At 40.9% G+C, this 14,605-nt stretch overlaps 1 protein-coding gene across 9 annotated transcripts in view; it reads right to left on the bottom strand.

Moving 5' to 3' along the window:
- Positions 1–14,605, bottom strand: part of cdc42bpab (CDC42 binding protein kinase alpha (DMPK-like) b) — a 103,331-nt gene that overhangs the window by 14,866 nt on the left and 73,860 nt on the right. For 4 of the 9 annotated variants that reach the window (XM_036005369.1, XM_036005366.1, XM_036005368.1 and 1 more), the window contains exons 17-30: positions 13,907–14,154; positions 13,752–13,766; positions 12,173–12,278; positions 8,726–8,850; positions 7,538–7,643; positions 7,012–7,160; positions 6,769–6,860; positions 6,221–6,297; positions 5,910–5,957; positions 4,004–4,042; positions 3,125–3,244; positions 1,302–1,385; positions 1,070–1,175; positions 640–776 (exon numbers count right to left, since the gene is read on the bottom strand). In XM_036005369.1, coding sequence (XP_035861262.1) covers positions 640–776; positions 1,070–1,175; positions 1,302–1,385; positions 3,125–3,244; positions 4,004–4,042; positions 5,910–5,957; positions 6,221–6,297; positions 6,769–6,860; positions 7,012–7,160; positions 7,538–7,643; positions 8,726–8,850; positions 12,173–12,278; positions 13,752–13,766; positions 13,907–14,154 — 1,452 coding nt within the window. The remainder of the gene's footprint in view (positions 1–639; positions 777–1,069; positions 1,176–1,301; positions 1,386–3,124; positions 3,245–4,003; positions 4,043–5,909; positions 5,958–6,220; positions 6,298–6,768; positions 6,861–7,011; positions 7,161–7,537; positions 7,644–8,725; positions 8,851–12,172; positions 12,279–13,751; positions 13,767–13,906; positions 14,155–14,605) is intronic. The other 5 variants (XM_036005371.1, XM_036005374.1, XM_036005370.1 and 2 more) reach the window with 4 other exon arrangements.

The following is a 14,605-nucleotide window of genomic DNA, read 5'->3' as shown; positions in this document are numbered from 1 at the left end:
TTAGGTTGCATAATAAGCTAGGCCTACAATAACGTGTGGGCAGCCTAAAGCCTTTATACATACCTGTTTAGTGCATAGAATACTAAGCTATTAAAATAGTTGTTGCCATGATTTTATGAATCATGTTTTAATGATAAACATACATGTGGCACAGTGAATCCTCAGGATTAACTGTATCTGTGGATGGCTACCTTAGTGACTACCTTTAGGCCAGTAGTAATCGTCATTTTTTCACAAATAGGCTAATTTATTTTGCTAATAATATGTTGGATTCATGTTAAGACATTTTTTAACCTTTAAAAAATTAACAATAACTTGGAGGCCCCCCTGCAGTGACTCTGAGGACCTCCTAGGGGCCCCGGACCCCCTGTTGAAGATCTCTGCTCTAGTGTAAGCCGTCATGGTACTGTGAGAAACATGAAATCCGAGTGTCCGCCAAAAGCTACAGTTCATGTTTACCTTTGTGTGTATTTGGGAAGAAAGCAGGGGGAGTAAAAGTTCATTTTGTTTCACGTGAAGTAAACAAGTCAGAAACCAGCTCATCTCAAGCTCTCCAAAAATCGTCATCGTTTTCAACTGACTATTCAATTCACCGAGTCACCATCTGGGGCCAAAGACACGCAGGGCTCTCTCACTCACCCTGACGTGGCCTTCATACGCAGTACCAATACCCCTCTGAGGGTCGATACCCAGCGGGCCCTTGGTCTGGTCCTGGGGCACGGGACACACAGCCGGAGCCTTGTCCGCACATGTTACATGGCAGGAGAAGTTACACACTGGACAAGGAGACGACAAATGAGATGTTCAACCGATCAAGTATCAGATTTTAAAATCAATGAAAAGACAAAACTAGCTTTGCGGTTTTAATTGTCATGTCCATGGATATTTGTTAAACTTGAGAATATAAACTGGAATCATTCTAGTAACCGATTATGCAGGTTTTTGGGTGTGTTATAGAGATGTAATGGTGGTGTCCACTGGTTTAATTGAAGAACTGCCAGAACACAGTTTACAAGTTTAGATCCCATCTACTGTGTTTTTCTTCACCTTTCGCTATTCCTGTCCTTACCTTCACAGGTACAGCCTTGACGTATGAGCCCCACCATGAGGGAAGTGCACTGGTTACACTTAGTGGGCGTGGTGAAAGACTTCACCACAAACTGATGTGCTTTGGGCTGTGGAGTGCATGAAGGAATGAGCATGAATGAGTAACAGAGACATAATCAGTGGTTATTAAAATAGCATGATGTCTGTTGTGGCAACGTAACAATAAAGTGGGATCCTACAGAAAAATGTCTAACCTTAGGGGAGGAGCGTCCAATACTGCCGTACCCCCCTGATCGCATGGTGGGGGTCTGGACTGTACGAGGAGGATGGTCTATCAACTGCATGACACAAAAACATTTGGCAGTGAGGTACTGTATCTTGGCTGTTTTTTTTTTTTTTTTTATCCAATGTATGAGTGACATAAAACTTAATTAAATAGCTTTCCAAGGACAAAAAGCTAGGACAAGACATTCTGTAAGTTAAGTCAGAAGTAAAGATTGAGGTGACGAAGTTAGAGCTGGCAATACATTCAGCAAATTCAGTATTTTGTATTGATTGCCAAGGTGTACAGACTTGGTGAATCAAAACTTGTCTACTTCAGGCTCCTATTAGTACAATATGAGCAATGCGATTGCCTGCAGTTTCATATTATCTGTTCACATTCATAGTTAAACTAGCTTTAAGATGACTCCATTATCCTTTTTTATTATGAGGAACTTGCGAGTCATATCTGCTTCCAATTTGGTTTACAAGCACAACAAGTCCCAATTAGGACACTGGCATTTACTTGCAGCACCATGTTAGACAACAGTCTGAGAACACACCAAGTTCAATTTAAATTGGAGTCTACAGCTGGCCTCAATGTTCTCTTTTACACTGCACTGCTCCCATTTCTCCATAATGAGTTACTAAGAATTGAGTTACTCAATATTCACAAGGGCTGACCTATTTGACAAACTCAGCATTGTGAGTGGCTCTGAGGAACAGTTTCAGCTGAACCTTCGTTGCAAATTGTCAATTGAATCGGTATGAGGAATATTTGGACCAATTTTTTTTCTCGTTCCTCGACATGCCAGACACACAGATGCCATGTTTGGAGAGAGGCAACTGATGCTAAACTAGATCTTCTTAATCAAAACAAATCTAGATCAGGATTTCTATATGGTGATGGGATAGGAAATTACATCTCACCAAAGTTCTCTTGTACTCAGATATCTTCTACGGGCCTTTTCACACCAACAGTTCATTTACTCTAGTCTGAATCGGTTGATGAGTTTGTAAACTTGGGAGAGATTTCCCCTTGGTTCAGTTTCATTTCACACCTGGACAAATCCAAGTGTACCAAAATGGCTCATTACAAACCACGCAAGAATGTTCACTCCGCTCATTGGTCAGACGTGTCAGGGGCGGGAGCAAGAAAGTAAATACAGGAAGAAGGTTCTGTGTTCTGGACTAGTGCATATTTCTTCCATCTCCATGGTCAAAACAGCTTTTTTCATTTAAATAATCAGACATTGTTCCGCGAGTGAAGTCTGCTCTGAGACTTTGCTCTGCTGTGCCGGTGTCTCCAACTTTAGCAGCGGCTGGTTTGACCACGAAGATGTGAGTGACGGACGACGAGCTTGACCGCAGTCTATTTCTGTGAAAGAAACACAGCAAGCTGCTACAGTTTGTATGTTTTGCCGCATCGGAGATTGCAAAGCAGAGCTGACTAGAGGAGCCGTTTAGTTCACACTTGCGGAGTATACATAGTTGGTGCAGGTCGAGTTCGGATCACATTCTCACCACAAACGAACCGCTCCAGAGTTCGGCTGAAAGCATACAGAGAACACCTCACGATGGAGGTCTAGGTACGTTAGGTACGTTTGTTTGGTCCGCTTTTGGTGCACATCCCGAGTGCGATTGCCGCATTCACACATGCCCAAACGAACCGCACCAAGGGAGAAAACAAACTGTAGTGCGATTCAACCAAACTAAATGAGGCAGATGTGAAAGCCCCCTACATCTATCTTGCTAGTAGGACACCAGCCTCTATTTAAAAAACACGTTTCTTTCCCAGACTAAGGGATTGTCTGACCTCTATGGGCTCCATATCACTAGCCATGGAAGGTGACCGCGATCGGGACTTGAGGTGGGACTTAGGGTCATCTTCCCGGGATGGAGTGTTGGAGGGGGTGAAGTTATCCATAGAGTCCACCTGAGGAGAGAGAGGCATGATGGAAGACCGGGAGAGGACACAGGGAAAAGTAAGAAAGGATAAGTGAGAAAAGAAGAACAAAAAGAAGCAGAAGAGGAGAGTATAAAAGAAGATAATGAGGATGGGAGGAGGAAAAGAGGATGAGAAATGAAGAGGAACAAGGTGGTGATGAGGCAGATGGACAGAGAAGGATGGGAGGAGGTAGGGAAGGAGAGGGAAAGAAGTAGAGTGTTAGTTAAACCAAACAAATCAGAGAACAATATAGAGCATCCATGCGTAGAGAGAAGGAGCGGGTGCCAATATACAAATGGAAAACAGTATACACAGATATTGTGGTCAAGATACTTTCAAAGTTACAAAGAAAAAACAATCACAACTTTATTGCCCCCCTATGTACACATGAAAACACATCATAGCCCAATGACCATGCTAATGTGAGACACCACAAGCCTACACCATACACCATGCATGGCCATTTACAAAGCTATTCTAAAGAATAAAAACAAAAAACACACTGACACCAATGCACACAGGCAGCACACATATCAATATCCAATGTAATTAAAATGTGGAAAATGAATAAAGACATTAATGCCTTTGACAACACAAAAAAAATGTTTTTCAGAACCCCTGCCATGCAATCAGACAGCCACAGAAAACATACCCAGGAAATGCACACGCAAATTAAAGAGCAACATGACGAGACAGCACAATTTAGAAAGGCTCAATGAGATCATAGAGCGCAGTGATGGTGCTTACGCGTCTGCCTTTGCTAGCTGGGCCAACGGAGGGCGAGCGCTTCAGTGGCAGGAGAGGCAGAGAGTGGCAGAGACAGAGAGATGAGTGAATATCAGAAAGGCTGTCTAGCAGAGTTGAAAACACATAGTTAAACAGACTGAGGGAGAAACATTAAAGTTGTAACATAAGCCTGTATTGTATCAAATCAGTGGTTCCCAACCTTATTTTGTTTGATAACACTATTAAACCACCATATGGCCCTTTAGTCTCTTAACTATTTGATCGGTTTATCCATTACTTTTAACTATCTATCAAATGTTTTTTGATTAGCCTACTTTTAGCTAACTCTATTCAATGTTTTTCCGTTACTTTAGCCATCAACTGTTTATCTGTTACTTTAGCTAATTCTATCAACTGTTTATCCGTTACTTTAGCTAACTCTGTCAACTGTTTATCAGTTACTTTAGCTAATTCTATCAACTGTTTATCCGTTACTTTAGCGAACTCTGGCAACTATTTATCCATTACTTTAGCCAACTATCAACTGTTTATCCGTTACTTCAGCTAATTCTATCAACTGTCTATCCGTTACTTTAGCTAACGCTATCAACTGTTTATCCGTTACTTTAGCTAACTCTATCAACTGTTTATTCGTTACTTTAGCTAACTCTATCAACTGTTCATCCGTTACTTTAGCTAATTCTATCAACTGTTTATCCGTTACTTTAGCCAACTATGAACTGTTTATCCGTTACTTCAGCTAATTTATCAACTGTCTATCCGTTACTTTAGCTAACTCTGTCAACTGTTTATCCGTTACTTTTGCCAACTATTTTAGCTGTTTGTCCGTTACTTTAGCTAACTCTATCAACTATTTTCCATTACTTTTATCTAACTATTTTAGCTGTTTATCCGTTTCTTTTAGCTAACTTTCAAATGTTTATCTATTACTTTTAGCTCAATCTACCAAATGTTTAGCCATTACTTTAAGCTAACTATTTTAGCTATTTATTCATTACTTTTTGCTAACTGTATCAAATGTTTATCCATCTATTTTTTAGTTAACTATATTAACTGCTTCTTCAATATTTTTAACCATATATTTGAACTATTTAGCCTTACAGTTTTGCATTTACTTTTATATTCCTTTAATATATTTTAGTTTAGTTCAGATGAGTTAATTAGTTGAGCTTTCCACATGCTCCCTTGCACCTGCACAAGTACCCCTGGTTGGGAATCACTGCATTAGACTACTGTATGTAGTACAGAGTACTTTAGAGAGTACTGTAGAGAGTTGAATTGAGTACAGAGGGTGGATGGGTGCAAATGGAAAAATTGTACATGGGGGTGGGAAGGGAGCTGGAAAAGTCAGTATGGAACACAGTGACAACTCAAGTTCTCTTTCTGGCTAAAAAACAACTGATAAACAAAAGATGAAGGGGTGTATAAAGGATTTTAAAAAAATGTACAGAGTACTGTGTGGTTCTGTTCAACATAAATTCTAGCACAAGAAAGCCAAGGTAGAGCCATTCAAATAGCCCACTGGCCTACAAGAACTAGCAAGCAACTGATTACAAGAGCAGCACACTGCAAAAAATATCATTTTAACAAGTATATGCACTAGAAGCAAATTAATTCAGGTGCCGTGCACTAAAAGCAAATTAACTCATCTCATTCCATGTATTTATCCATTTGTATTAAGATGGATAAGATTTAGACCTTGTTAAACAGGACTGACATTTTTTGCAGTGCCTCTGCTCTTCGTCACAGTTACACTGAGGCACAGGCACAAACTCACGGACGCAATATGGATACACAGATCTACACTGTCTTTCTCAGCTAATAAAATGCTCAGAGTCCTACAGCGTACAGCTACTGGTACACACATACACAAACATGGACCTCCGCCTAGCCAAAAGAAACTTACGTCTTCCCAAAACTCAATTAAAGAAGATGAGGATGAGGAATAAGAGTCCTGATGTACCAGAGAATGAAGCAAGGAAACAACCAAAAAGATAAACAAAAATAAAGATCTTGGAAAATTCATGTAAACAGAAAGAACATAAAAGCATGAAGAAAAAAGCACAGATATAATTTTATGAACTGCAGATGTATGAGATTTATGATTATCAAGTTGGTAATGATCATATATTTCAAATTCCAGACAGATATACGGTTTCTCACATTAGCTGTATTTTGAATCACCCGCCGTAAGGATTTTGTGTCTTGAATACTTACATCAAACTGGTCGAGCGCTGAGGTGGGGGCATTGAGAAAAGCCAAGAAGGAATTCTGGGAATCCTGGTGCTTGACACCTACAGACACAGAACAAATAACACAATTTGTGTTAAGTACGCAATATTAAAACATCAAAGGGTGACTTAAACAAAATGAGTCACAGGACTGTTTCTAAGAAGTGTGGGGGGGGGGTGTTTCATATGACCACAGTAACAATACATTTTCATGTACATAGCACATGATTTTATTTCTCAAATATGGCTGCTGACGCTAAACCTTCTAATTTGGGTCCCTGGTTGTAGTTATCCCTCTTTTACAGCGATAATCTCTCACGAAAAGTTTCATAGTGGGCAGTGTCCATTCAACCATCGACACAGAACTGTACATTTAAATAGATTTATCATCCCGTATATATAAAAAAAAACTTCAAATACAAGTTTGCGAAGACCACCGTGTTTGTGAAATGAATGAATTAATAATAATTCTCTGTGCGTTTTGGTGACGGGCAAGAAAACATAGAGCTCATTTGATATATTTTCAAATCGTACCCCTTCGTAGCCGCAGCTCCTCTGTCTCTTTCTTCAGCCTGTCGATCTCAGCCAGGAGCTCCTGGTTTTTACTTTCCACATCCTGCAGTTTACTGGTGGATCAGAGACAATAATGCATCACATATTATCCAGAGGTTTGTAAAGATTATCTTTTTAGAAATCTCTAAAAACAAATAATCGAATCTTCCAGCTTTCAGTGAAAAAAAGGAAACTTTTTTCACTGTTGTTATAAAGTGTCCATACCATTCTGTGGACATGTTGTTGGCCTTGACCTTGTTCAGCTCATCCTGGATGCTCTGCTTGGCTCTGATCTCAGCGTCTAAGGCCGACTGCAGCTCCAGACGGGCAGACATGTCCAGCTTTGCGAAGCGGCGCATCTTCCACGGCATGTCCTGAAACGGAGAGGGAAAAAAAGTTAGTTAATGAAAAACAGTGAAAGATGGAAGGAGAAATGAGAGCTAGGCACAGACAGGGAGGATGAGTCATCTATTAGGCTACATGTCTTAATCTATTACTGTACTACTACGGTATTACTATAGTTTAGACGTGTTGGTCAATTTAACAGAAATCCCAAATGTAAAAAGAATGCCAAATAACACTTCATCTTATCAGCATTCATCATCATCATATTCAAATAAAAACGCAGCAAATTTGTTTATTTTTATAGTTCACAATTACAGACTGAATGTCAATAATACAAAGGGATTTCAGTTGACTTAATAGCATCTACAGTAGTTTGAAACCGTCTTTGTGTGTGTGTGTATTTCACCGTGGCTCTCGCTCCTAGGCTGGTGTTTCTCAGTCCCTCCAGCTCTTCTGTCATTTTAGTAGCCAGAGCCTGCAGGTAGCCCCGAGCATCCTTCTCATCACTCACCCTGCAGCAAACGCACACAAATACACAAACATGCATTGCTATACATGCAAAGACATTCCAAAGACATACTTTCAGTCAGTCTGAAACTATAACATTATGATACTTTATGAAATGCACTGATTCCCTTTCCGCAACTGTATTGGTTTTACTAGTGTCACATTTGTCTCTTGTTCCGTCGTGTTTTGTCTTTGTCATAGCCTGTCTTGCTGTTTTATCATGTTTTTATGGAATGTAAGGTGACCTTGGGTGTTTTGAAAAGGCGCCTCCAAATGAAATGTATTATTATTTCATTATATATCATTTACTAAATGCCTATTAAAGGACCTAATAACTGTTTAATAAGTTTTAGCAGTATCCCACACTTACTATGCTATACACATTTGTGTATTTCAAATATACACCGACTTCCACATGTACACACACGTGTACACAATTTTCATATTTAAACCTTCAAACAAAAGAAAAAGTCATAGGATTTCACCCACTAAGTGATCCTTTAGGCCCCAGTTTATCCACTGCAGTAGCACAGCACCTCCACCAGGTGGCAACATTCTCACTCACTACATTCTTCTAAAAATGCATTACAGACTCAACATTTGTATGTGCATGTTTTTGGAATGTGAGTGTGTGCATTTGTGCGTTTCTGTGTCTGGATAAATGTATCGTGTGTGTGTGTGTGTGTGTGTGTGTGTGTGTGTGTGGAATGTGTGCTATGTGAGGACTGCAGGCTTGTCCAACAGAGGGAAGCTGAGCAGCTGGCGAGGTGTCAGCTGCCATGGGAAGTGATCTGAGAGGAAGGGAGGGTCAAGTAGCTCTAAGATCTTCAGAGGCATGTGAGAAATGGTACGGCCAAACCCAATACCCTACTATACAACATGGGTGTGTGTGTGTGTATGTGTGTGTGTATGTATGTGTGTGTGTGTGTGTGTGTGTGTGTGTGTGTGTGTGTGTGTGTGTGTGTGTGTGAATATAGCTGTCTTTCAGTTTCTGGTATAGCATCAATGAAAACATATGTCTCAGCAAGTATTGAGGACATTTGACAAAGTCCCTGCATGCGTGCGAGTGTGTGTGTGTGTGTCTCACCATTGGATGATTTCTGTGATCTGGGCCTCCCAGTGAGCTACGCTCTCCTTTTTGTCAGCCAGCTCCCTCATCTCCTCCTCCAGCTGCCTATTGGAGCCGCTCACCTTCTCAAACATGCTGGTCAGCTGAGGGAATAAGCACAAACACACAAGCAAAGAAAACAGGTCAACAACATTATACTAAAAAGTCATTAGTAAGTATGGCACCTGATAAATGGATTTATATATATATATATATATATATACACATACACCATGTCATTAAGGAAAACTGTACTACTGTACTGTATAATGAGTCTAACAGGTTACGTTGCTACGTAACTACAAGCGAAGGTGCAAACGGGAGTGTGTGCAGAGGTGCTCAGCCTTGAACGTGATGACTGGTTCAGTATGGAAAATGAATCATTGTATTGTTGAAGGTTATGAATGTTTTCATGATTCAACTCCCAGATGCTCAACCACACTCGACTACAGTGCTGCTAAGAAGGTGTGGATTGCACACTTGCGTGCGCGCGCACGCACACGCACACACACAGGGTGATTAATCTCTAAAGTTTTCCTGAATCCTTTAATATGAGAGGTGTGTGAAGATGTTAATAGTCGTGACATCATTACAGGTCTCAAACTGCCCTATTGTTTGCTTAAATACCTACTTTGTGGGCACATTGTTTTGGTCTGTTGCAACTGTCAAGACTGTGATGTAATGTGAATGCTAAAACAGTAATTTTATATTGTTTTGCAATTGCGATTTCTATTCCTGGTTGCCAACAAATGTTTGAAATATCGGTGAGGACAGTCCAAGTCATAAAACAATGTTGTTGGAAAAGACTCGGAGCTGCTGAAATAAACACAAACATGGGGTGAAATAAATGTCGGCTTTTTCAGCATGTGCTGTAAGTCTTTGGGCAAAAGCCCACAAAATGAAGAAAAACAAAAAATCACTCAATCAAAAATCACTCAAGATGTCTGCACCTGTTTGGAAGTGACCATCAGACACCAAGAAATCCCAAGTAGCAGGTCTGTCATAAAAATGATGTACAGAGAGTGTGCCTTTCTTCACCAGGGGGAAACATTTGTTTAACAAATTTTGCTGGATGATAAATTGTCCCAGAAATGATTGCGATAAACGATAATATTGTCGCTCTGAGACCATTTTCATCTAATATAATGATAATGGCATAATACTGCAGGTACACCTTTTCAAAGATCAATAAACTTTTATTTCTAAAGAATATTTAACACTGGAACTGGTAGACATTTTAAATATCCACAATAAACAATAAATAAAATGGAAATTTTTACGGCCGCGGTAATTTCCATTTAAAAATGATCGAGCTCATTTTTATTTATCGTGCGATTAATTGATTTATTGCATATTGCGACAGGCCTACTTGAGAACTATAATGCATAACCGCCATCAACTAAAATTAAAATAAACAAATAAAAAGTAAAATGATTTATTACATTATCAGTGGGAGGCACATCATGGCTTGCGAAATTTACTGAAAGGTTCGACAACAAGCTTTTTTTTTTTAACTAATATTTTACTGGAAAGTTTGTGGAGTTAAAGGTGCTCTAAGCGATGTTGGGTGACGGCACTTCTTGTTGATGTTCAAAGTATTTTCAAACAAAACGAGGCTAGCTCGCCCCTCCCTCCTCCTCATCCCGTCCCCTCCCCCTCCCCCTCCCCCTCCCTTCCGTGCTTCCGCACACTAACGCCCCAACCCCCAAATCCTTGTTGTCGGTTATTGGCTGGAACGCTGGAACACTGTTTTGTTATGTTTGGTGGTGCAGGTTGGCGCAGTTTGTTTTTGTTGGCGTTTGTGGAGCCTGGGCTGTCTACAGAGGCCGTGTTTTTTTTTTAGAGATGGCCCGATACCATTTTTTGCTTCCCGATACGGATTCTGATACCTGAACTTGCGTATCGGCCGATACCGAGTACCGATCTGATACCAGTGTGTCATATATTTTATTATGTTTTAACAATTGTATACTACCATCCCTGTATGGATGTGATATTATTTATATCTTTGTTGTCAGTCTGGCTTAGGTTTTAACTCTTGAAACATGAACAAACACAAACAATGAATGCCACAGAACTTTCTTTTATTATCCAGTTTGACAGTCCATTATAACGGAAAAAGAACATAAATAAACTACTTTAACGTAGATTTTCTTTAGATTACGTGGTATCGGATCGGTGCATAAACTCCAATACTTCCCGATACCAATACCAGCATTTTAGGCAGTATCGGAACATCTCTAGTTTTTTTACAGTGTGTTCAGGGGACAGGCAGCTCGCGGATAGTGAGGAGATGTTTGCTGTATGTGACAAAAAAATGTTGTAACCTAAAAAAACATTGCTTAGAGCACCTTTAAAAGGGTTTTGGTAAATCCAAATTGCAGGACTCGTACGAACAAGCCTTACAGAAAAAAAGAGCGAGATTTCGGATAAGAACGCAACGAAAATCTCCTGTTTATTTCTAAACGCGCAGCAAAAACGTTTCTCATGTCTGGCTGAACTGCTATAGCAATACGTTTCTTTCTGCATTATCACTCCACATTCTTCACCAATTTGAGTTTAACAGTGAAAATTAAACTCCAGATGTTTGCCTTCCTTTACTGAAAACATGCACAAAAAGACATAATTGAAGAAGGAGCGGCCTGTTTTTGCTACTAAGCAAACACTGTTGATATTCAGTCCCTCCTTTGAAAGATAAGACCAGCAGTCAAACGATAATATTTTCACACAATCCAAATGTACTGAAGAACTGTTTTGGGCCAAGAAGCAAATCACACAGACAAATCTAAACTGAGTGCTTTAGCTTTTATAAATATGATTTTCCTTTTTTTTTAGAATGTGAAATAACATAAAAACACATTAAATAACTAGAGTGACATGTGTTATCATTCCAGTGGCACCCACATCCATATTCTCTCAACTTCATCAAGATATTTTTTTTTTCTCCGTTATCAGTTGCAGACTTTAAAAACAACACTCCGACATTTTATTCCATATGTCAAAATGCCTCCCGCTTCTAAGACATCATTTTAAATTGGGAGCCTTTTTAAACTTCCAAGGGCGATTTCCAAAGTCAATAGAGCGTAATCCAGAGAGTTATTCCATCTGACCGGGTAGGAGGCTACAGGGTGTTTGATGGGGGATATTGAACAGTGATGTCTTTGGCATGGCTGGGAGAGAGGGGGTGGAGGGAGGAATGCGATGAAAGGGTGGGGGTTACCTGGGGTTAGGGAAATGTGTATGCCTGCGTGTATGCCTGTGTGTGTGTGTGTGTGTGTGTGTGTGTGTGTGTGTGTGTGTTTGAGAGAGGTCAACAAATCACTAAAAAGCTGAGAAAGCAAGACAGAAAAGCGGACTTGATTTAAACGTGTGTGTTCTTAATGCGATTTTTGTTTTATTTTGTGTCTGTGTGGCCAAATGTCTTACCTTATCCAGTTCACTGGACAGCTTCTTATTTTCTTCAGTGAGCAGGACTCTCTCCCTGTCGTACTTCTGCTTGTTCTCCGTCTCCAACTCTTCCCGCTCGCTTTGGCTGGAGGAAACACGCACAACACACACACACACACACACACAGATACAAGACACACACACACACACACACACACACATACACAGACACACACACACACACAGATTGTTAAACTTGTGGCATTGTATAAACTTACATTTATTCCCTAACCATAATTCACAGCTGCAAATCCAATCTCAATCTTTCTCTTTATTCAGACATTTTGATTTTGTGGAATTACTCTTCTGCCTTCCAGCCTCCTGAACCGGAAAAGCATTCAACCGAGTATAAACAAATGTGAAAATACAACTGAGTGTACACCAATCTCCCTCAGAATGCCTCATCTATCCCCCTACCTTTGTGTGTGTGTGTGTGTGTGTGGGCCTTTGGCTCCACACATTTCCTTAAAACCTAAATCAAAGGCTTGGTACTAAGACCCAGCTCACATTATTCAGCCCAAACACATTAATGCAGTTAGAACCTGATACAGCGGCGTGTTTAAAAATGAATTACAAAGCCCTTTGACAATAATGTCAGCAACACCGGGCAGGAAAGTTAGGCTACAGGGTACAAAAACAAAGCTCGAAAGCTCTCTCCTCAAAAACAAGATTTTATTAAATATTTGATTAAACCAGCGGCTCTCAACGTGGGATCAGGTCCCCCTGAGTGCCTACCAGGGGGTCTGCTGCAGAAAAACAACTGACTTCTTGGTATTTAATATTGGAAAAGGCACATTTTGACTGATTTTTATTTTTACTAATTCAACCATTTTCGCCCTTTACTTACTTTACCATTCAAGACCACAGTATTATGTACAATAAACAAGTGGTAGTCGAAGTCGCCATGTTGTTTGAATTAAGAAATACACCCTAGATTATGTAAGCCTAAATGAGTAAAATAACAATTGATCATCTCAGCAGCACTGCCACTGCCTGCTTGGATAGTTGCTTTCAGCTCCAGTTGTACGGCTCAGGCTACATCCCCACTACTATGTTTTCGTTCAAATATTGAATATCTTCTGCTACGTTTACGCCTCGCGTCCACAGTACGCCGGCGATTCCGAGCCCCTGAAACGGAGACATTTGGAAACGCTGCTGACCCTGTTCTGGTTTGAAAACTCCGGGGTTGCTTTGTATTCTTGGCGGGCAGAAATGGAGAGGCCTGGAGAGATGGGTGCAGGTGCATTTGCTATTTAAACGACGTGGGCGCTGGACGGGAAATTGACAACCGCGTCGGGCTTTGCGCTGCGCCGGGTGCAAGACGGGGCCTTGAATCTTCATGCATCTCCTGTGAAATGGAGGTCAATTTGGAGGGATGAAAAAAACTTGAGAACCCCTGGGAGAAAGTTACCTGCATAATGGGGTTATTCTCTCCTTGGGCTAGGGGAAACACAACTATTAAATTCTAACAATATTATCATCTACCAAAAATGAGATGAACTATTCAAAACACTAAGTCACGGTTACTACACACTGATACCAATATAAGTGTAATTACCTGATGCAATCATCACTGGAAAGGACAATGAAGAAAACAAAAATAATGTCATGACAGCCAGGACATTGGACACCACTACACCAAAAATACACAAGAGGGAAAAAAACATTTGCCTTGATCAGATGAAAAAAAGAAAGACAAAAGTGATAAAGTACCTCTCGCGGCGAGTCTTGTCCAGCTTGTCTTTGAGCATCAGGATCTCTTTCTGCAGGGCGAGGTGTTGGCTCTCAGCGTCCCGCAGCTCCTTGCGCAGGGCTTTCAGCTCCGAGCTGTGCTGCGCTTCCCTGCGTGCCAACTCCTCCTCGTACAGGAGCGTTTTCTTCTCCAGGTCTCCCCGCAGGCGGCCCACCTCCTGGGTCTGGTCCGCTGAGGCCGGGGCGGCAGAGGAGCCGGCCTGCTTCAGCTGGGTGGGTGGGGGATACGGAGTAAAAGTGGGGTTGGTGAGGTTGAGCGGCAGACATAAAGATTAGTAAGGTATGGAGAGAGAAGTGTGAATGGGATCAATAAGTGGCCATTCAAAACAGCCTGCGTCGGCCGTCAGACAGTGCGGCAAAAATGAAAGGTCTTTCCATTCATTTTTAATGGGGGTAGTGCGTTTAGGGGGACATGCAAAAAATGTCCTGCGGCGAAAAGTTCAGACCGACTCAACTTTTGGGAGACGCAACCCGACGTCACGCTGCAGTGGCCAATCATGTAACCGACGATCAGACTTGTCTCAGACTTGTACAGGAAACAGGAAACCTCAACGCCTCTATCGCTGCCACAAGAAAGTTTTAAAACACGAAAGAAAAGAAATGAACTGTCCAGGAGCACGTGTAAAAGCTGAATGTTTGCCAAACAACAAAGCACAGTCG

This window comes from Sander lucioperca, chromosome 9 (genome assembly GCF_008315115.2).
Source record: "Sander lucioperca isolate FBNREF2018 chromosome 9, SLUC_FBN_1.2, whole genome shotgun sequence".
In the NCBI taxonomy this organism is placed as follows: Eukaryota; Metazoa; Chordata; class Actinopteri; order Perciformes; family Percidae; genus Sander; species Sander lucioperca.
This window is presented reverse-complemented; position numbering and strand designations above follow the sequence as displayed.